The sequence below is a fragment of the Pogona vitticeps genome, chromosome 1, assembly GCF_051106095.1.
Source record: "Pogona vitticeps strain Pit_001003342236 chromosome 1, PviZW2.1, whole genome shotgun sequence".
NCBI classification, from domain to species: domain Eukaryota; kingdom Metazoa; phylum Chordata; class Lepidosauria; order Squamata; family Agamidae; genus Pogona; species Pogona vitticeps.
The window spans coordinates 96,694,385-96,716,535 of record NC_135783.1 but is presented as its reverse complement, the minus strand read 5'-3'; the positions used below and the strand labels follow the sequence as shown (position 1 = coordinate 96,716,535).

Here is a 22,151-nt window from a genome sequence, read left to right as displayed (position 1 = left end):
ATCCTGGTCCGGGGAGAACAACTTCTTCACCCCGGGAGAGGATTGCCCCCCTCCCGTTTCCCTCCCTCCCTCCTTCCCTCGCCCCGCTCCCTCCCCCGGGGCTTCTCCTCCCTCCCTCTCTCCCTCCCTCCCTCCCTCTTCCTCCGCGCTCACAATTCCCTTCTTCCCAAATCCATCCTCGCTTCTTCCTCAAGAACTTGATTCCGGGCCGGGAGGAGAGGGGAGGACGACGAGGAAGATGCGCTCCTTCGCCGGCCGGGCGGACTCCTTCTCCTTCTCCTTCTGAGGCACCTGTCAGGCTCTCCCTCGGGCGGAAGCCCGCTTCCCTCGGCGGACCCCCTTCGGGACCGCGCCAGAAGGACGGCCTTGCTCCGACAGCAGCGCCAGCGCCCTCCGTCCGGAAAGCCCCGCCGCCGCCGCCGCCCCGCAGGACTCCAGCATGAGCAAGCCGGCAGGCTCAACAAGTGGGTAAAGCCGAGCGCCGGCGGCCGCCCGCACCAGCGTCGGGGTCGCCTGAGGCCGGGGCTTGGGGCCGAGGGCTGCGCCACTTCGGGCAGCGTGATCCGGAGCCCTGCTGCTGCTGCTGCTTAAGCGCCTCACCGCCCTTACTTAAAAGTAAACCCCCGAGACATACTTCGGGGTATAGGCGTGGATCCCAGCAGCAAGAGCTGCTTTTCTTCCCAGTTATGCGTGTCTGGAGGGGGGATCTTGTCCAGGCGGGCCCGCAACGCCCGTCGACCCACTTTCTTTCGCGAGGGGATAGCCGGGAGTTGGGGGGGGGGGCAGGTGCCCAGACAGGCGGGCCTGTGGATCTGGGACGCTTAGCTTTCAAGCGGGAAAAGTTGCGTGCGTGCACCGCCGGGTCAGCCGGCGCTCTCTTTCGCTGTCTTGCTCTCTCTCTGTGTCGGGCGAACCATCTCCGTACTTTTCTTCTCCTTCTTCTCCTTCTTCTTCTCCTTCTTCACTGCAGTGAATAGTATCTGGCTCAACGGCACTCTGAAACTTCAGGTGGTCGAATGCCTCCAGCTCATAAAGCGGGAAGGGGGTCGGGGATGGGGGATAAGAAGCCGGATCTGCTGAAGGAGGATTTAACGGGAATACTTTGCACACCATTTCCAGCCTTACCGAATAATCCTGCCGAAGAGGGAAGCAGAAACAACTTAAAAGTCACATTTCCCTTAATCCTAAATCCGGGTACACCTCATAGCTGGGGGATTTTTTCCTCCTCTTATTAAAAAAAAAATTTAGTCTGATTGACTGCTCTAGCAAGCAGTTTAGTTTCAGACGCTAGAAATCTAAGAAGGGACTTAAGGGAGTTTGTTCTAATATGCGTGATGGGGTCAGTAACATGCACAATCCAATTTGATGTATGACAAGTGATGGGTTCGGCGGTTTTAGCGCGAGATCCGGGTGCCGTAATTACATTTGTAGAAAGTGGCTTTAAGGAAAAGCGAAAGGAGAGGAGAAAACACGTGCATGTCGATTTCTCTGCTAGAAAAAAAAGGCTACTCGTCGCCCGTGGTTCTTCTCTCCGTTTGTCCTGCTGTTCCAGCCTGCTTCTTCCCCATCTATGTCTTTGTGTGTGCGTGTGTGCGTTGCTGAAGGTACAAACTAACTTTATTCCGAACGCTATGTTCCTGGCACGGCTTCCTGTTAACTCTCATTCAAAACTTTCTCCCAGGAAGGAGGAAAACAACAGCCACAACATGAAATTAATTGCTCTTCTTTATTCCGTACAGAACGGGTAAAAAGAATGACACACACTTTTCAAACTCCAACACACACACACACACACACAAACTTTGAGCGAAATAGTTTGGGCGGGAGAGGAAAAGTTAAATAGAACTGATTTAATAGCAAAACTTTGGGGACCGGTGGAAAGCAAAGGTTTCGGGCCAGTTTAATCTCAGTTTTTTGGGGGAAACCAAGGCGGCAGGACATGCAGGACCTTGGGAGTGCGTGCGCCGAATGTGTGTTGATTCTAGATAAAAAGAATCTTTTAAAAGAGCAGAAGATCTGTTCGGCGGTTCCTGGAATTTAAGGAAACCCGAGACTGTGGATAGCTACTCGGCAGAAGGTGCCAGGGAGTTCCACGGATCTCTTGTTCCAGTGTGCACAGAATCGGAGCCTTAAACCAACTGCTCTTGGTCCGGCATCTCCAGAGAACTCTGGTTACAATCTGGAGCAGACTTTTGTCCTCTTGTGCGGATTGTAACTGTGGGCCCTTTCTGAGACCTTGCCCAGAAGGAGAAATAGGAAGTCAAACCGCCAGTCCCCATTGATTTCAATAGTTTTGCAACAAGAAGCGATAGAGTAGACTGTGGCCCGGTTTTACAAAACGTGAGATATCTTGCCCCTGGAACTTGTCGTCAGAGGCACAAAGTGAAGGCGCGGCTAATGCTAGCCAAAGGGGCGCGGGGGGAGAGAGAGAAGTAGTGATTTTTAACAGCAGGTAGGTTGTTGTTTTCATACGCCGGTTCTAAAGGGATTCGTCACCAAACCGGAGCAGAAAGTGTTCCCCTTCCCATCCATGCAAGCGGTCGGGGTGTTCTTGGGAAGTTAAATCCCGTTGTCCAGTAAGGCTTGTTTTCCGATCCACTTCACCACGTGGACAATCGTAGCTACCAATCGTAGTTTAAACGAAATGTGTCGTATCGAAATAAGAGAAAGTCCCCACGCAAAAAAAGCAGAAACTGGAATGAAATCTAGTTGCCATCGTAATCTAAGGCCCGTTTCTTCTAAGACCGCAGGAGGAATCAAATCAATATTGTGTCTTTTTTCTGCTTGGGCTTTTACACGGGGTTGGTGCCGTTTTCCATGCTAGCCAACCTTAACTGGAGTCGCTTCACCTCCCCGATCTCCACCCATAAACATCGGCGCACGCATTCCCGCTGGTTTTCATGGCTGCAGATGATGGCCGCAGCCTAAGCGCTTTGAGGTGGGTTAGAGGGCCTCTTTTAGACTCTCATAATTGCTACTCTCGCCTAGGCGTATATCCTTGGTTTCAGTGGGTCCACGTGAATTATTATTATTATTATTATTATTATTATTATTATTATTATTATTATTATTATTATTATTATTATTATTATTATTATTATTATTATTATTATTATTATTATTATTATTCGGACCTGATCAGAGGAGACTTTCTTCCGACTACTTGAAAAGGGACAGACTTTAAAGCGCTTAACTTTGCACCTCATCTCGAAATGGTGAGATGAGGCGCCCTCCCCGGGCTGGAGCCAGGGTCCGATGTGTTCTTCTGGGAACATATGTACGTGGGGGGGGTGGGTGGGTTTGGCACCATTCGAAAACGCGGGGCGAAATGGAAGACCCGGCTTCCCTAACACACACGCAGGCACACACACACACACACGCAGGCACAGAGAGAGAGAGAGATCCTGGCGCGCCGCCCTTTACTTGGATGGGGCGCGGAAAGGCCTGTGTCGCTCTTTCCAGGGCTCTCTCTCTCTCTCTCTCTCTCCCAGCTCCCAGGCAAGGCTGGCCTGCGCGGGCCTCGAAGCCCCGGGGCTGCCCTGCCGGCCGCCCAGGCGCTCGGGGAAAGTCTGGCCGCGGCTCCTCGGCTGCCGCCCCCGCCCCCGCCGCCGTGGCTGCCGCTGACCCGGGCGCTGCCTCGGCTCGGCTTCTCCTTCCGCCAGGCTGGAGTGATGTCAGATGTGATCTCTCTGCTTGGGTGGTAATAAGACCCCGTCGAGGAGTTCTCGCAAAGCAGCCTAACTTCTTTCAACAGCCTCTGATGGTAATTATAGTAATCGAAGCTGCCATATATCTTTAAGCAATTACCAGGCGCGCACAAAAAGAGCCCCCCGGGGACGCTCGGCCGAGGGATGCTCCAAACGGTTTCCCAGCGCCGCCCGAGGCCCGTTTGTCTTTCCCGTTAGACTTCTGGGGCCTTTAAACAGGGGTTAATCAGTGCTCCGGTGACCTCGTGTCAAGTGAACGGGGTCCCGCGCTCCCTCCTGGCATCCGTCGGCGGCCCCGGAATTTTTCTCAGCCCAGCAGCCCCCGCTTGGTTGGGCGGCCTTAATGGGAAGAGGAACTGGGCGATGCTGCCCTCCCCACCCCTCATCACCCCACCCACCCCCCACTCCAGGGCCACAACGCTGCAAATGCCAGGCCAGAGTCTGGGGCGCGCGGGCGGGAGGGGGGGGGAAATAGTAGGGATAGTAAGGGACAGGCCCCCAGGGTGGAGGAGCCCCCGTGAGCAGCCGGAGGAGGCGCGCCAAGAGCCCCGGCCCGCCCGCCCGTCTTGCTGGCCAGCCCGCCAAGGCCAAGATCCACCGGCGTTTCGTGAGGACCTTGTGGAACCGGGCCCTCCTCTCTTTCCTTGGCATCGGTGGGGCTTCAGAGCGCTCAGCTTTGACTGGAGGGGCACCAGGCCCAATAGCAGGCGATTGTATTCCTTCCTGTTTCGAAGCCGAAATTTTATGCCGGGGGGTGGGGGAAGGAGAAGTGAAGTACTTTCTGGAGAGGGGAAGAAAATCTCGGAGTAAACAGGCGTGCGTGTGCCCCGCGAAAGGCTCAATGAGCAAGTGTATGTAGAACTTACACACATCCACGACCTGCCCACGACCTTGGGTAGGTCGCGTGTATATATATAAAATTATAGTTGAAACAAGGTGTAGCCTGTAGGCGTGAGAGCGACCAAATGGAGCAGAATCAACAGGTATGACAGACAAAAATCGAGCCAGAAGTTGTATACTATCAGGAGCCCAGCAGGGCCTTTGGAAGATTCCCAGCCCGTGTGAATGCGATTAGTGCAAGAACGACCCCGTGGTTTTGTCTGAAACCCTGACCAAAATTAATGCAACAAGCAAAATGTAACACGACCGGGTGTGCAGGGTCCCAGTGCCGTTAAATATGTCTCTTCTTTTGGCAATCAAAATTGCATCTGTAACAGGCGACGCTGCAGAAATGTGCGTTTCCTGTTATTATATTATATATATACTTTTATCTCTAGAATATTTTTCCTCTTATGATTCCTCGCTCCCGGTGCTTTCTATGCAAGTGCATTCGGAAAAAGGAGATCAGAAAAACTTCCACCGCAGAACCTGAATCCCATATATTTATACTCCAAATTTATGTGAAAACATTTGAGAATAAGTCCCATCGAAATTAATGGAATTTATTTTAAGGGAAATAATTAGTAGGGATCCAGCCAGAAGCACGTGACGACACTTACTCCGGGATTAAGGCTGTAATCCTATATGTACACGGTTACCTTGCAACAAAGTCTATTGAAAACAATGAGATTTACAGAGTAGACATGTGTAGCATTCCACGGTAAACCCCCTTAAAATAAACGGGGTTGTTCCGAAGTAAGCAGCTAGCGGACCAAGTTTATACATTTATTTAATTAATTATAGCTACGGATACGGGTGATTTTTAAAATTTAATTTTATTGTTTTGTTTTGTTTTTTAAGTTTGCTGTTTTTTATCGAAGTTCGAATTGGAAGGAATATATATCAGATATTCGTGAAAGGTCTGTGTTAGATTTTTCTCAACAGGCTGGAAGGATTGCCTCTTGTTGTTTATGTAATATTTTAAAGGTCAAAGTGCATATTAGTTCTCCTACGAAAATTAATGTGTATTATTTAATGTACACTCGTGTACATTCAAAATGTGTCTTAATTCAGTCGATTTAAGGGTTCCCGGCAAAGCCAAGGGCTGCGATTGCTAAGGCAGAGGGAGAGACCTCTCTAGAAGTAAGTTCGCTATTTATTTCTTACCGAGTCAGTTATCTCCCCCTGTAAATAAAGTTACACCTCCGGCCTAGTTTTTTCCCCCTCAGGTGTAAACGCTCTTGCTTTCGATGGGGTTTACTTCCCTGTAAATCTAGGGAGAAAATGTCAGCCCTCGATTCGCGCCCTGGAGCGGCTTCGGTGCCGCAGGTCGGGCCTGGGGCAGCCGCGGCCCTGCAGAGAGAGCAGAAGGCGGACGCTCAGCCCTGCCTTTGGACTCGGAAGGAAGTCTCGGTCCGTTCACCAGCCCGACTCCCGAGGAGAGGCGCCGGCGATGGCGGCGCCGACCGCGCGTGGATCGCGCGCCTTCTGCAGAAGCCCTGCAGCGAAGCCACGTCCAGGGTCGGTGGGAATGTCTTCCCCCCCCCCTCCTTCCGGGCGCAGGGCATTTTCGGTAGGGTTTTGGGGGCCGGGGGCCTTTGGGACGATTTGTGGGGGGGCAGGAGTCGGAAAGCACACGGCGAGAGGAGGCGAGATCTCTGCAGAGGGAAGCGGACGCGGGTGTGTGTGTGTGTGCGTGGAGGAGTATCCCCGGGAAGGGTGGCTGGCCGCGAAGGCGGGAGAGAGTCGGGGCTGCCCGTAAGGAACAAGGGTTCTGCCCTCTTTCCTTGGAGCGATCCGAGCGCCAGGGGCTGGGCCCGCTGCGGGTCTTTGCCTTTTCCCCCATGGGGTGGAGAAAGTCTTCGAGGGGGCCGCGGGGCTGCAAGAGGCCGGAGAGGCGGGACCTGTGTGTGTGGATGGAAGGAAGGAAGGCAGGAAGGAAGGGGGGGCGCGTCGAGAGAGTGCTCTCCCCCGGGGCCATTGTGTGCGCTCCGAATTCCCATGCTACTCTTTTTGACGGGTCACTGGTGGCCCAATAGGCAGGTGGCAAGGAGGGCGTGTAATTACACAGCTCCAGAAGCCAAGCCGGGCTCTCGCGACTTTCCCGGAGATCGGCCACCTTTCAGCTTCCCCTCCCGCGTACACACACTCACACACGCCCGGAGCCAAACTTTCTTTTCCCGCCCCAGGGAGGTGCTACAGCATCCTCTCCTCCCCACCCCACGAGTTGCCCCTGGGCTGGACCTGCCGTTGCTGATTTACTTTTTTCCTCTCCCCCCCCCGCGCCTTCTTTCTCTCTTCCCTCCTCCTCCCCTGATCGCCACCTTCCCTCCCTCCCTCTCTCCCTTCCTCCCTCCTTCCTCCCTACTCCCCCCCCCAAGCGCCTAACCCTAATCCCCCCATTCCTCCAGTCCGGGATGCATACAGCAGCTGTCGAGTTTCATTTAGAGGAGAAGCTGGCTGCTGGCAGCTTGCGCTGATTGGAAGCAGTCAAACGAGTTTTCAATGCGGGGAAATCATTAAGTTAACACTTTATCTAATGTCCCTATTGTCAGCTGGGGAAGCATTGTTTTAGAATTCCCTCCCCACCCCACCCGCCGCCGGGGAAAAGAGAGCTCGGTCTGCAAGCGTCTCGCGCTGCTTCCTCCCCACCCCCGCTTCCCCCCAATCCATAAGGGCACCTTTCCTTCGACCTCAACACACTCCCCGCATTCATCTTCCGGCCTTTGGGGAAGATGAGACTAGAAGAAGCTCTCCTTGGCAGAGTCGCATTTTCTTGCCTCGGAGGCAGCCTCCGCAGGCGGTGGCAGCATCAACGACGAAGGCGAGCGCGTTTTCCTTGGCACAAACTTGGAACCCTCACGTTCGAGAAAACCCCTTAATTTTAAAGGTGCCGCCAGACTCAGTTGCCTCTAATTTTCTTGGATCTCGTTTGGGGGGAGGGGGGTGATGGCCTTCGACCTAACATTTCAAGTTGTAGACTTTATACGACCATTTTATTACCGACCTTTGCAGGGCTTGGTAGAGGCGGGCTAGTCCGCTGCACCCAAGACAAGGAAGAGTCCCGTGACACCTTGAAGTGGGCATCCGACCCACCAAGAGGCCTACATGTGCGGAAGATTGCGGCCAAATACGTCTTTTAAAAGACGGCGCTGGGTCTCGGTGGCTTTTGCGGTCATCGTGTCTCGGTCTGAGGTGGGCGGATCAAGATCCCAAGCTGCAAGACTGCAGTCGTTGGGTGCACGTTACTTAGGGACTGGGACTCTTACCTGCGTTGGACGGTGGAGGGAGGCTCTCCTTCTCCTTTGGTTACTCGCCTGGGAGGAAACCTCCCTGAGCTGAACGGTCTCCGAGGGATTAGGCGCAAGTAGCCTTCCCAGGGCCACTGACTTTGTGGTAAACGACACGACATGCACCGAAGGGGCTCGAAGGCTCTCATGCTAACCCAACTTTTAGGCTCCCGTTTCCAGAGATGCCCAAGTGCTTTTGAGTGAACGAGTGCCCAGTTTTACTCCCTTCAGTACCTTCGTTCCTGGGCGTCGGGATGGGTTTTGCTCTCCTGTAAGCACCTGCATGATTGCAGCCTTTGGAGCACGTCCGTTGGAGTTTATAAAACTGACACGACAACCTGCATCTGCCCTGATGCTCAAAGCGTCCCCGAGGCCCGGTTTTCAGCGGGATGCCTTTCAGGTGCCTTTTCCATGTCCCAACTTCGAGGGGAACGGAATACTTTCCATAGCCGCGGACTTCGCTTGTCCCCTTTGCCGCTAGAAATAGACTTTTGAGAAGTGCCAGTAAAGTCAGTGATTTACTCCCAGGAAAATAAAAGTGGGATCGGGGTTTTGAAGAATATAAAGTACCCAGAAGAAGGAAGGGTAGATTCTCGAGGGTTTAGTGTCTGTCTTAACCGAACCTAAGGGATACAGAAACATTCAAGGCAAAGCGAGTTTCGGCACTTGGGTGGGAGAAGAAAGGAGGTCCATAAAGGGGAGGAGAGAAATCTCTCTGTAGTAGCTCCATGTCTGTTTTGAAAGTAGCTGTGGAAAAGCTAACAGAGGTGGGGAGGCGACACGCCTTACTGGAAAGGAAGCGCCACTTAATTTTTGACCCTAAGCACTGTCATTCCGGAGAATTGTATAGTTAGGTTAGGCTTGGTAGAGACCGCATGCCTGGAAGTGTGGCTCAGCCACGCTAGACTCGCCTTCAGGAAGATTCCTCCCGTGGGCTAGAGACACATTTAATACCCGTCTCCAATCCTAAATTTCCTTGCGGATTCCAGTGACCGTAATGGTTCATTACATTTTTCGGGCACCTTTAAAAACAAAAACGAGACTCAGAATGTCTGCCAGCTACCAAACCAAATATTTTTTTCAAAAACTAATGCTAAAAAAGGATGATGGCTGTGACATCTACACCGCTCCGTAAGAATGAAAACGGAGCCTCGAAGGAAAGTTTGGGGCAGTCCCAGGTGGGCTGCTAAACTTCACCCGAAAGGAAAGCCTTCGAACAGAACCTTGTTGAGCTGAGGTTATGCCTCGATGGGGTTGTGGTGTTGTTGTTGTTGTTTCCCTGACAGATTATGGTGTTCGAGAAGTGGAGGCAGAGCACTTGGGCTTTCGGAGGCGTTGGGGGTCCCCAAAACAGAAAGTAAAGGCGTGGCCTCTGAGTCGTAGAAACGAAAAAACCGGTCTCTGCCCGCCTTTGAAGGCAGAACTTTGCATGCTTCAAGCCGCCTAGAGTGGTCGTATAGACCAGATGGGCGGGATACAAATCAAATAAATAAATGAATAAGTAAAATATCCTCAGCGCAGCCCTAAGAGGACAAGACCAGAACCAGTGAGTGGAGATTGGGAGGAAACAGCTTTCTCTTGGCACTTAGGATCCAGCCTTCCAAACGTGAATGAGAGTTGCTGAGCTCCTCAAGACGTTCTGCTGCCTGAATAAAAATCGTTGTCTACCCTCATGTCAATTCTGACCTAGGGTGACCTTCTTCAGCGTTTTCTAGGGAGAGAGTGCAACAGAGAGTACTACTCAGAAGTGGTTTCCCATTCCCTTCTTCTGGAGGTCCCCGGGACTGTGCAGTCTGCCCAAGGCCACACAGGCTGGCTCTTCTCTCAGGAGGCACAGCGGGGAATTGAGCTTCTGACCATACCTAATTCACGGAGCTATCCAGTCATCCTGCACCCTCTCACACTGCCACCCCATCCTGACAGGTGGGGCAGCGGTGTGAGTGAGTGCAGGCTTTACTGCTCCACAACTGAGGCTCTGCCCCTACCTAGATGAAGAAGCCCCCAGGACATTGATTCATTCATGTGCTGGTGATCTCCAGGACTGATTACTGTAATGGTGCTTGTGCTCTCTAGGTGGGGTTTCCCTTAGAAGGCTGGCCTCGAGACTGCAGCGGGTCCAGAACACCAGGCTGGTGGCAGGTGTGGGCAGATTTAATTATATCTCCCCACTCCTGGCTCACTTGCACTGGCCTCCAGTATTGATACTAGCTTATAAAACTCTATGTTTTAAAACCCTATGCTTATAAAACCATGTTCTGCCCCAAAGTCATCTATCTGCCCATGCCACTAGGTCGTCTCAGGCTATGCTCCTCTGGGTGGCTATGCCGAAGGAGGCCAGGAAATCTTTCACAAGAAATCAGGTGTTCTCAGTGGTGGCGCGCGTGCGCGCACGCACACACACACACACACACACAGACACACCCTTTGGAATTGGCTCCCTATGGAGCAATGTCTGGCTCCCTCCCATCCTAATTTTAGGAAGCTGTTGAAGACACTTCTTTGCTTTCAAAGGCAGCCTCTTTTGAACTTTTCCACCTCTGTTCCACCACTCTAACTCTTGGCACCATCCACGCTTACAGCGGTTTTTTTGCCATTGTTTTATTCCTCATTGGGGTTCTCATTTATTTTGTTGTCTGCAAACTGTCCAAAATCGTGCTGTGCACTAGTGAGGTAGTATAGAAGGTCCATAAATAAATAACAGGTGGTAACCCCAGCCAACCAGACTTATTTTGGCACATGAGGCAGAAAATTGCACAAGGGCCTCTGCCCCCTCTCTGGCCTTAAATGGCGAAGTAACAACACATTAAAGAGCTAGCCTTTTGCTATCATTTCATGACAATCCTAATCTGAGGAGGCCAAGCAAACCTGAATGTAGTGGATCCGCTCTAATGGGAGGCATGTAAGCAGAGTGTGAATGACTCAGGGATGGCTGTGTTTTCATTCTGCATGGTAGGCAGAGTCTGGAGCTGTTAAAAGTTGCTTATCTGGATTACTGGTTCCCAAACTTCCTATCTTCCTATCTTGGGATTTTGGGAGCTGTAATCTAAAACATAAATTTTCCAAGATCTGGGGAGGTTTGGATTAGGTCACCCATAAGGTCCTTTTCAATTGTACCATTCTATATTTTTGTGTGTGTGTGTGTGTTTGCTTAAAAGAAAACTGCAGGTCTCAGTGGACTTACTAGCAACACCTATGCATGTATACTAACCAGGAAGTTCCCCTGCATTAGAGTACATTTAAAGTATATAGAACTACAGCCTAAGGCTGTGAACACAACATCCTGCGAATAAATCACATTGAATGCAGTGGGGTTTATTTCTGAGTAACCCCCCAAAAATGGCCTGTAAAATACTAGTGTTTGCTTAAGTTAAAGCTCTTGCCAATTATTTTCAACTAGGGTTGAAACTTGAAGACTGCAGCCCTGAACAAGCTTACTCAAAAGTAAATTCCAACAACATAGGTGGGGCTCAATTCTAAGTGCATATTGCTGCAGATATGGTTGTAGCAGTTCAGCGCTGTGTGAGATGTAGAACTGGAACAGAGAACAGGAAGGCTTGAATCCCCACTCAGAGCTTGTTGGATGGCCCTCAGCCAGTCCCCATTTTTCAGTGTAACCTACAGCTGAGCCCAAAGATAATGATCCAGTGCTGTCTCTTAGACTGCTTGTAGGAAACACAAATTACTTCAGCTCAACTACAGTATTTGAGTTCAATTTGGTGCTACTTCATAGTCTGTTAGTAATCCTGTACACACTTAATTTGGCGGCCATCCCAGTGAAATCACAAACACTTTCTTCTTTTGAACTGCAGTGTATAAATTCAATGTGCACCAGCACAAAGGATAGCAAGCTATGCATTCTATTCCTCTCCTCTGACTGGAACTTCTGCTGTTATTCCTGTAACATTTGGCGTATGGTAGAAATCTTGACCTTAGGATCAAAGGCAGCCCTCCAAAAGGAGTTCATTGCTGGACCACAGAAAAGGGTGCTTGCTTATCCTGAAAGTGATTTTCCTGCATTGGGAGGCAAGGGAGTGTTGGACCAAAGAGCCCAGATCTGGAAACATTGGGGGGTTGGGACTACAACTCCCAGAATACCCCAGACAGCATTCTGGAAGTTGTTGACCAAAAAGAAAGAGAAAAGAAAAATAGCTTTTCTAGGTTGCTTCTAATTCTGATTCTGTTGCTATCACTGTCTTTGTCACCATCTCAGCTCTGGTGCCTATCACTCCTCAGAGGCCAGATTACTTACCTTCTCTATTTTCTTTCTCTCTCTTTCACCTTTACTTTCAGGCCGGATTTTAGACATCCCATGTAAGGTGTGTGGTGATCGCAGTTCCGGCAAGCACTATGGGGTTTATGCTTGTGATGGATGTTCAGGGTTTTTCAAAAGAAGCATCAGAAGAAACAGGACGTACGTCTGCAAATCTGGAAATCAGGTACCACTTACAACAGCACAATCTCCTCTGAGCCTACTGTTTCCCCTCTTTGCTATGTGCATAGTTTGTATCCCTTCTCTTTATCTTTACAACAACCCTGTGAAGCAGCTTATGCTGAATAATAGTGGCTTTTACTTCAGGTCCCTGTCTGATCAGTTTCAGTAGAACTGTGGGTGTCTGCTATGCATCTTGCCTTAGAATTGGTGCTCATGAGGATGCCCTTTGTCAGCTGATCAAGTTACCTTTTGTATCATGGTTTCCACAGTCCCTGAGCTAGGATGGCAACTCTCTGATTCTGCTCAGAACTTCAGTGATCCATCCAATGGAAACTGTGGAAGGAAGAATCCCACATGTTTTTATTAGAAGCCAGGCCAGACGTCCCCCCTTCCATTAGACCTTGAAAACAAATCCACCAAAGTTACACTCATCTATGGATCCAAGCCTACACACTTTTAATGAGCTATCCCTCCCAGGTGGAAGATCCAGTCACCTGTACTGTATCTTGATTTAACACTGAGTCCCATAATTCAAATGCAGTTAGATTGCTCCTCAATAAATGTGCATAGGATTTCAGTTTCATTTCTGAGGAGAACCTCTGGGGAGGTAAATTGTCATATACTTTACTGTGGAGTAAAATATCCAACACTGATTGGCTCCTGAGATCAATGAGGTATGACTACAGTGCATCTACCACGATTCCCTTAAAAAAAGCACGATTCAAAAGTTCCTACTGTTTGCTAGTTCCAAGCTGTAATTTCTTTAGGATTAATTGACAGTAACTGACATATTAATGACCTGTGGTTCATGGGAATCTACATTTGTATGTAGTTAGATAAAATGAAGGTGGAAGTCTCACTAGTTTTAGTGACAGTAGTTTTCTCTTAAATAACTGTGATTGGATTTACAACAGGTAAGTCCTGGTGATGGGGGAGTTAGTTGCACATTGACATCAAGGAGATTTAGAAGGAAACACTGTTAGATTCAATAAGTCAGCAATTCCTCTATAGGACAGCATTGTGAGCAAACAGAAGCTGGGGGAGCAGTATTTAATGAAGCATATGGTAGAATGGGCGCCAGAATCTCCAAATATTGGCCATCAAGAGCATTGCCATCATAGGCACAGAGGACTCCTGGTCGCTATGTTTCTCTTAACCTCAAACAGCCCTCCAAAGAACTAAATATTCCCATTTCATCGAAGGTAAGGGGCAGGATGAGGTGGAACAGTTGAGAAGCACCCAGAGGCAGTCAAAGCTGCTCAAGAGAGAGAGTGTGGTGTCGTGGTTAGAGTGTTGGGCAGTTTGGATAGAGACCTGGGCTCAAATCCCTACTGAGCCCCAAAGCTCACTGGGCAACCTCTTACCTTTATAGGATTGTTGTGACGACAGAAAGGAGAGCAGGAGAACTAGGTAGGCTGCCTTGGCTTCATGGGAGGAAAGGTGTGGTGTGAATGTGAACGTAAATAAGTCAGTAATCAAAATTAGTCTAGGGAAAGGCAGGCTAGAAGAGCAGAAACAGAAAGCAGGCACATGCACTACACCGTCTAATGATGCCTCTCACCCAGAGGTTCCCACCTGATGAGTCCCCAGAAGCCTTTCCCGTTTGGACATGCCAGCTCATGTTTCTAGGAACTGAAGTTCAGCACATGGGGACCCAAGGTTGGCATTCACAGATAATGCAGCTAAAAGCCCAGTTTCCCTCCCTCCCCATTCCCTGCTCTTCTAAGCGTTACTATGAAATCCCAACCCAGACCTCAAAGGAGGAAGCTCTGCCAGTTCCCATCATCCTTCTTCTCAGGTCACATCCCTTTTGCTCTCCTCATAGGCTATAAAGTCCTGGGCACAAGGTCTTGGTGGGTGGCAGCCTCTGAGCCTAGAAGAGAACAAACAAGGGGAAATATATATATATTTGTGGGCTTTTAAAAATATGGCTTTGTTTTGTTTACTGCAGCTCTCAGAATATCTCATGCCAGCATGGATAGGCTAGAGGCTTAACGTCTCCAGTAACAGGCAGCAGCATGGAACTGGCCTGCTGCTCCTGGAAAAAAGGGTGGGAGAACCATACTGGGTGGTATATCTGGGTGTTGCATGGCATCATGATGGGCAAAGGTAATTAAAAACCCTCTTGACTCACACGCCAGTCATTTCTTCTTCCCTCCCCGCCTTCTCTTTTTCTCTCTCTCAGTTCCCACCTTCCAGCCCAGCTCCATATTGTCATCTCAATCCGCCCTATTTTTCTTTTTTCTCTCTCTCTCTCAAGATAATGGAACTCCCATTTTTAAAAACAGGGCATCTTGTATTACGTGGGCTAAAGCAAAGGAGGGCTATTAATAGCCTTTATGCCCTCTTTTTTGCACTTTACAACTATATCTCTCTCCCGGAAAATTTTTCATCTCCTCCAGACCATCTCCTTGCCCCATTATTCTATAATCTCCAACTTCCGCTTTTTAAGTTTATTTTGCCTACACACACAACAGAAAGGAGGTCACAGAACTCATGCATGTTGAACAATTCTGTCTTGAATATGTTTATTAAAAAAACATGGGGATCTCTTTATTGCCCTCTGGTGACACTTCCCAGTTTCTGTTACCTTCTTCATGACGTGGCTCTTAGCGCAATCAGTGTTAGCCTCCCTCTGCCCCATTTTCCTTTCCTTTCTTACATAACTTCCCTTCACACTAATTACATGGAAGAACATAGTACAAGTTACATTACCCTCTGCATGCAAAGGGACCGACTACAAATGTATTAATGTATGAAATAATGGCTTGAGTATTTTTTTAAACCCTGGGTGGGTGGTGTATTAGTTTATGCTAGATACATTCTTGGATGACTATAAAGGAAAACTAGAAAATTTCAGACTGAACACATCTGTGCAAGAGAATAGTAAGTCCACTACAATCCAGGTTCATTGTAATCATGACTGGTAAAAAGTTAAGCCAAGCAATTGCCATCTAGGTTGCAGCAGAAGTATGTTTTACTGCTTTTAATAGGGTTGGCATCCTATTGAGTATGAGTGGTATGCCTAAACGCTCTGATTTTGGTGGTTTTAGGGATGCCTAAGTGAGTTAGATATCTGGCTACCATGCCAGAGGTTGGTAGTTTGATTCCCACTGTGCCTCTTGTGGGAAGAGCCAGCCTATGTGGCCTTGGGCAACCTGTACAGTCCCAGAAATGCCCCCAGAAGAAGAGAATGGCAAATCACTTTGTACTCTCTACCTAGAAAACCTTTAAAGAGTCTCCATAAGTCAGAACTGACTTGAGGGCATATAGTTATTGTTAAGTCTGTAGGAGCGGATTGCCAGTCTCCCACAGAGGCAGCAGGTGATTAAGGCTGCGATTAAGGATCTTAAGAGCCAAATCTCATTGAATTCAATGGGGCTTTCTTCTAAATACCTCGTGCACAGGATAGGCCTGTAAGGGGAAACTCTTGCGAAGTCGGAAAGAAGCCTCATTCAACCTGAAGTGAGATGTTCTTCTAGGTAAACAGGGGCCAGGTTGCGCTGTTCGTGAGAGGAACGCTGAGAGGGCCCAGACTCTTTTGATTGACGCCTTGGAGGGGGTGGACGGCTTTGAGGTGCGCTGCTTGACAGAGCTTGGAGAAGTTGTTCATTTCCTCATCAGGGAGGAAAAGCGCGGTTCATTACGATCCAATTGCCCGATGCTTTGGAAAGATTGGTGTTCCTCCCTCAGTGTCTCTGACCTACAACGCCAGACTTGATATCTGCAAAGAAACCAGTGTCATCAGAGCGAGCGGGGAGTCCAAGAAGCGGGTAATAAATACGAGGCTTGCCTGCTCGGAAGTGCCTCTCGATGGGTTCCATTGGGCTCCTTTCATGGGAAGTGGGCGTCGCCTCCATCTCTTCCGCTGAGGTGGGCCTTTAACTTTGGTTGGAATCTGCCCCGATGATCCATCAGTTCCACCCAGGTCAAGCCCTCAGCTTCCTAAATGACCGGATGGATGTTCTGTCCCAAACCCTAAACACAGGTACGGTGCAGTGCGGTACAGAGCGTAGAAAAGTTGTTTTTCTCGCCCCTGACCTGCAGCTAGACCAAAGGGTACATTTCCCCTCATCCTGTTTAAGTAGCAGCAAGTAACATCCAGTTCCGCGAGTCCTCCCAGGCAAATCGCCGTCTCTGCCCTCAAAGTCTTTGTCCCTCAAGACTCTGAGGTCAAACTAGAACCACCCACGAACTTTTCGGTGCCCTCCGTCGGACTACCCCGACCCCCCCCCCCCCCGCAGGGCAGCATGGCGAAGGCGGCCGCTGATGCGAACTGTCGTCCTACTAAACGACCTGCAAGGCGTCAGGCTGAGAGAGGAGGGCTTCTGGCGGGAGGAAAGCCAGCCTCCCCGGACACAAGGCAGCCGACGCCGACGCCCTCCTCCTGGCCTCAGAGACTTTGCGGGGCCAAAGTGACTGGGGAAGCCCCTGCCCCGCCGGCAGGAGGGCCTCGCGAGGCTCCGTCCCTTCCAGGAGAGATGCCGGCCAGGGATGCGGGGAGAGCACTGGGCTGAACCTTGTTCGTCAGTCGCCCCCCTGAGAGGTTCCTCCGAGTCAGACGCGGGCAACCAGCTGGCGAGCCTGGGGTCCGAATCAGGAACTGGGAGGAGGAGGAAGAGGAAGATAAGCTGCGATTTGTAGTCTCCGAGGGAGGCGCTTGTCCCCTTGTCACCAGTCCTTCTTCATTTCTCATGCAGCAGTAATCAAACTTAATTTCCCGCTATATTTCCTACCAGTCAAGATCCAAGAATAGATCTGGGCACCAGTTTCCTGCTTATGAGAAGTGTCCAGAGATAAATGAGCTATTCGCTCCGGCCTGCTCTTAGAAGCTGAAAGATGCTGCTACATCGAACCTGTTCTAGGCCCGTTTGTCAGGCGGAGTTGAATCGAGATTCCAGCTTCGCCCGTTGCAAGGCAGCTTCCGACTTAGCGTAACAGGATCTTTCAGAGTTTAAGAGCAACCTGGCAGGTATGGGCCAATAGGCCTCTTATCGCTGGATACTTTCACTGACTGTAGGGGGGGGGGCGCTGCTGCTGCTGCAATGTGTGAAGCTAGGATCAAAATTCGATTCCGCCTGAGGAAGAGGCCTGTGATATATGCATTCCTCTATTTCTGTTTCACCCTGTAAGGCAGAGTAAGAGAGAAAACGCAAAGCACCTATCTACTCAGAATACATCTGGCTGAGTTTCGTGGGATTTTCTCCCGATCTAGGAGCCTAGGGTTGCAGCATTAGACGGAATTCATTGGTGGGATCTCTTTTTAACAGTCAAATGAGAATCTGAACTTACCTGGAAGCTACTCCCATATGTATCTCTGCATTAGGATCGCAGTACAGCCTTGGGAGCCAAGGAGACAAACTATTGTAACGGTCAAACCTTTCTTTGGAAGTGAATTCTGCTGAAATCAATGAGAGTTGCCTCCAGGGAAATAACATTAGGGCATAAGAGACAAAGATGCAAAAGCAAGCGTGCCACGCAATTAAGCTTAGGGGTTCTGCCATCCTTCTCTTCCCCCCCCCCCGCCCATTTATTCAACAGTGGTTGTTAGACTGACAGAGTGGGGAGGTTCAGGGTCAAATCTCCACTTATTTATGAAGGTAATGGAGTGATTTCGAGACAGCCACACTCTCTCAAACATAGTTCGCAGAATTGTTGTGAGAATAAAAATGGGGGTGAGTAAGAGTAGAGAACCATGTTTGAACCTTTAATTGCTAGGCGGAAACTAGCAATATAAACTTACATCCAGGAAACGGTGGCTCCTATTTAGCCGTATTTGCGTTTAAGGTAGAAATGAACCGCGCAGAGCGATCCAAAGAATGATTACTGGAATTCTAGTCGTTCTAAGTTCGCTGGGCCTTAGCCTCCAGCTAAAGGTGTTTAGGACTGCAGTCTTAGGTGGTCCTGTTCACACACTGGACGGGTTATCCGATACCCAAAGCGTTTGGGAGAAGCCCTTGCCCAGCCTTACTTTGAAATCATCCAACCCCTAGGCTTCCTCTGCGATCAGAACAAAGCAGTTTGCTTCCGTGGACAAATCTACCTTCTCAGAATCTTTCAGAATTGTTCTGAACAGTTCGGAAAGATTCTGAGAAGGTAGAAATTTGGACAGTTTCTAGTTTTGAAAGTTCGTCTTAATTACACATTTTAAAAAGTCAACCTGGCTCCAAGTCACGCTCCTTTGTTCTTGGTTGGCTGCGCCCGGTTGTAACTCGGAGTGACTTGGCTTTAGGCGTCGTGTGTCCGGCCTAGAGCCTGCAGGTGGGGAAAGCAGAGACCAAGTCTAGAATAGAATGGTTCAGGTCGGGGCGACAGGGGTGCTTCGTTTCACCTCCCGTTGTGGGCTGCCTTAGTGCATTTCCACCACGGGCTTCGGAGTCTGTTTAGCCGGAGTAGCAAACAAACGGCAGATCCCCGAGTCCTAAGGGGATTTCACACAGACCAAAGAGGTGCGGAGTGTGAGCTACGGAAGGTTCCCATTTAAGGAAATGCTATGCCGCGGAAAACGAGGAGCAAGGCTCTCCTGGAAGCGGCCAAGGAAATCATAGGGCGAGGAGAGAAAAAAAAACCTCCCTAGAGCAGGCTCAAGTGGTGGGGAGGGGGCGGTAGTGGGAAGAGAGGTATACCAGCACCACAGGGGTCAAGGATCTCAATATAATTAGGTCTGGCCTCCCGGCCTTTGTGGGGCAGGGAGCTGTCTGTGGTGCTGAAGAAGAGTTCGCACCTCTCTAGGATCTGGAATGTATGTGTTCTGTGCCGTCAAGTCGGAACCGACTTACAGAGACCCTAATAGGGCTTTCAAGGTGAGATATTCAAGGTTTTACCAGTTCCACTCCCTCAGTGAGTTTCCATGGCTATGTAGGGATTCAAACTCTGCTCTCAGTCCTAGTCTGCCATTCTAAACTCTACACCACACTGGAAATCCCAGGATCTAGAATAGCTTTTCCCAATTTTAGTGCCTTCCAGATATCCTGAACTACAACTCCCCCAATTTCAGGTATATGGGGTTGCACTCTATGAGATCTGCAGTCCAGGTGAGAGAAGACAGTCATAGAAAAAAAAAACTGCTTGTAGTTCCTTTCTTTCTTAATGAATTTCCATAAAGCCAAAGGCCAATGCATTTAGGAAAGGGCACCAGGTCAGGTGTAAACTAGAAAGGGACTTTCATCTCGATGGGACAAAGGTATGAATATCTTAGCTAGCCTCTTCCAGAATGTTCTTGTTGAGATTCACTTTTTCTTCCTCCATTCATAAAAGAATCTCTCTGTTCCAGGGAGGCTGTCCGGTGGACAAGACACATAGGAACCAATGCAGGGCATGTCGGCTGAAGAAATGCTTGGAAGTCAACATGAATAAAGACGGTACTGGTGGCACTCTTCCATCCCCAAACCCTCATTCCCAAGAAATGGTCGAGTTACATATACAGTGATTATGAAAACTATTGCTGAGAAAATGGGTCTCCTTTAGGACCCCTGCAAACATCTACATTTTCCAGCATTTCTAACCTCTTGATCCTTTCAAAGCATAAATATTTTCACCTTTAAAAGGTAGTCCTTTCAATCCAAGTATATTTTGGTTTCATTCCTATGTGAGACATATTGAACTCAGTGGGACTCAGTAGGAATAGATGTGTATAGGTTGACACAAGATGGGCTGCAAGGTATGACAGTCGTAAGTGTCCAGTGGCTTAAGTGGAAGGGACTTATTAGGAAACTCTCAGATGACCTGGCTTCTCAGGACTAAGAGCAACTCTTGCTGTCAAAATATTCATATACCTGGAGATTCCTGTGGATGCTAATTCAACTAATCCATTTGCATTATTATAGCCATCTACAATAACTGCTTGATTTATTAGTACCTCTCAACAGGTCTTTAAAACATCAGGTCATTCAACATCATCCTATTGCTTAATGTAGTAAGTCAGATTAGAGCAGGCCCACTAAATCATTTAGTATTTGGTGAGTCAGCTTGTCTGTAAATTCCATTGATTCAAATGGGCCTACTCTAGTTGCAGCTTACTTTAGCATAATAAATCACAACTACAGTAGGCCCATTTGGATCAATGGAACTTATGATGAGTTGACTCATCAAATCCTCACTGATACATGTGTATGCTATTGCAAGCTGCAATTGGGCAATGCTGCCACATGAGGCTGTAAATCTGCTCCCCACACTCACATATTAGCTCTAGATAACACTGCACACAGGCAAACCAGGGGTGAGCAAAGTAAAGTCCTCCAGAGATTGTTGCACTGCACTGTCCAGCATGCCTCAACTTTGGCTATGTTGCGTAGGGCTGATGGGAGTTGCAGTCCAACAACATCTAGATAGAGGCACATTGCCCATCCCTAAGGTAAGCTAATATATGAATCAAGGCATGGCTGCAGATCAGGAATTAATTTCAGAGCCAGGTCAAGTAGGCCAGCCCAGCTGTCCAGTTTTCTAGAGTTGTCCTGGGCTGGTCCATTCATTTTGTCTGTGATGTTTCTTTAATGTGAAAATAAAACACTATAATTATTATCAAGATAGGAAACCAACATTTCTTCCCCTTTTCTCTTCTGCTCTTTCCATTGTTTTTCCTGTATTGGTATTCCACTTTGCTTTCATCAGTTTTGGCCTCAAACGCTTTCACACCTGTCTGTATCTGTCTCTCATTTTTATGTTTAGCCCCAAATCTGTGAAGTTTGTTCTTACCTTAGGCTGTTTCAATTTTCCTGAATTCTGTGAGGCAGAGCAGGGATGAGCAGAAGATGGACAAGGATTCACTGGTAGATGTTTGGGTGATTTACAATGGATCCTTGAGGATTTCTGGCTCTGTATGTTTCAACAATAGCAGCTGCAGTATGACTGTCCCACCCCTTAAAATTATACTGCTTATATTGAGGAAACTCAACCAGGAATTGATTTCTCTGTGAAAGACTTAGGAGCCCTATTCAAGTCTACTATTCAAATTCAAATCAGTACAATTCAAAGTTCATGTCTTTTACACCAGGTTCCAGTTAGGGGACCTTGACTTTGTACTTTATTGAAAGGGGCAGATTTCAAGCCTGAAGTTTCTGCATCCCATTGGCAGCCCATGGTCTCAGCAAGGTACACACCTCACCCCAAAATTCAAGTGAGATGCCCTCTGTTTGAAATTTGGGCCACCTTTTGTCCATCCATTGGTTAGGCACAAAACAGATACTTTTTAGCTGAGGGTCAAAGGGAATATATATTCCTTGTGATTAGCCTGTTTTCCCTTTTCCTTCCACGCATGCATGCCTCTGTTTTATCAGCTCCAAAATGAGCAGGCAATTGTGGTTGAGGTATTGCTTGGGAAATATCTCTTGCACTATAGCATCCAGAAACCCTGAGCAAGCATAGCTGATTGCCATGCTGACTCAAGGATTTTGCAAATTATAGTCTAATAACCAAACTCTTTCAAGCACTGTAAGGATAACCAGTTCTTCATCTCTTTTGGTCAAGCTGTAGCTCAAAAGCTCCAGATGCATGAAAATGGCTGATTTTCCTATGCAGTGAGCTGCAAAATTGGATCCAGCTCTACTATGTTTTCCACAGCTGAGAGACTGCAACAGCTCCTTAAGAAATCTACCATCGTTATGTGCAATCCATGAACCACACCTTTGTGACCTCTGATTAATTTTAATTGACAATTCCTATGGGTTCATCTCATAAATAATAAAATATATATATTTAAATAATGATGAGAGAACTGATGAGTTTATGAATGAATCAATTATTTTTTCAAATCTATTAAGGTTGTATTTAAATAATATCAATTTCACTTTGTGCCTGGTAAAGTTCAGCTCTCATTCCCAAACCCACTGCAAAACATAATCTTTG

The 22,151-nt window shown here is 48.6% G+C and overlaps 1 protein-coding gene across 3 annotated transcripts in view; it reads left to right on the top strand.

Annotated features, from left to right (window-relative positions):
* The first annotated feature begins 297 nt into the window (after positions 1–297).
* The window catches only part of NR2E1 (nuclear receptor subfamily 2 group E member 1), a 34,712-nt gene continuing 12,858 nt past the window's right edge, over positions 298–22,151 (top strand). For 2 of the 3 annotated variants that reach the window (XM_078385226.1, XM_072998145.2), the window contains exons 1-3: positions 346–464; positions 12,167–12,312; positions 19,582–19,669. In XM_078385226.1, coding sequence (XP_078241352.1) covers positions 440–464; positions 12,167–12,312; positions 19,582–19,669 — 259 coding nt within the window. In that variant the 5' untranslated portion in view covers positions 346–439. Of the gene's footprint in view, positions 465–12,166; positions 12,313–19,581; positions 19,670–22,151 lie in introns of all 3 variants that reach the window. The other variant, XM_072998143.2, reaches the window with a different exon arrangement.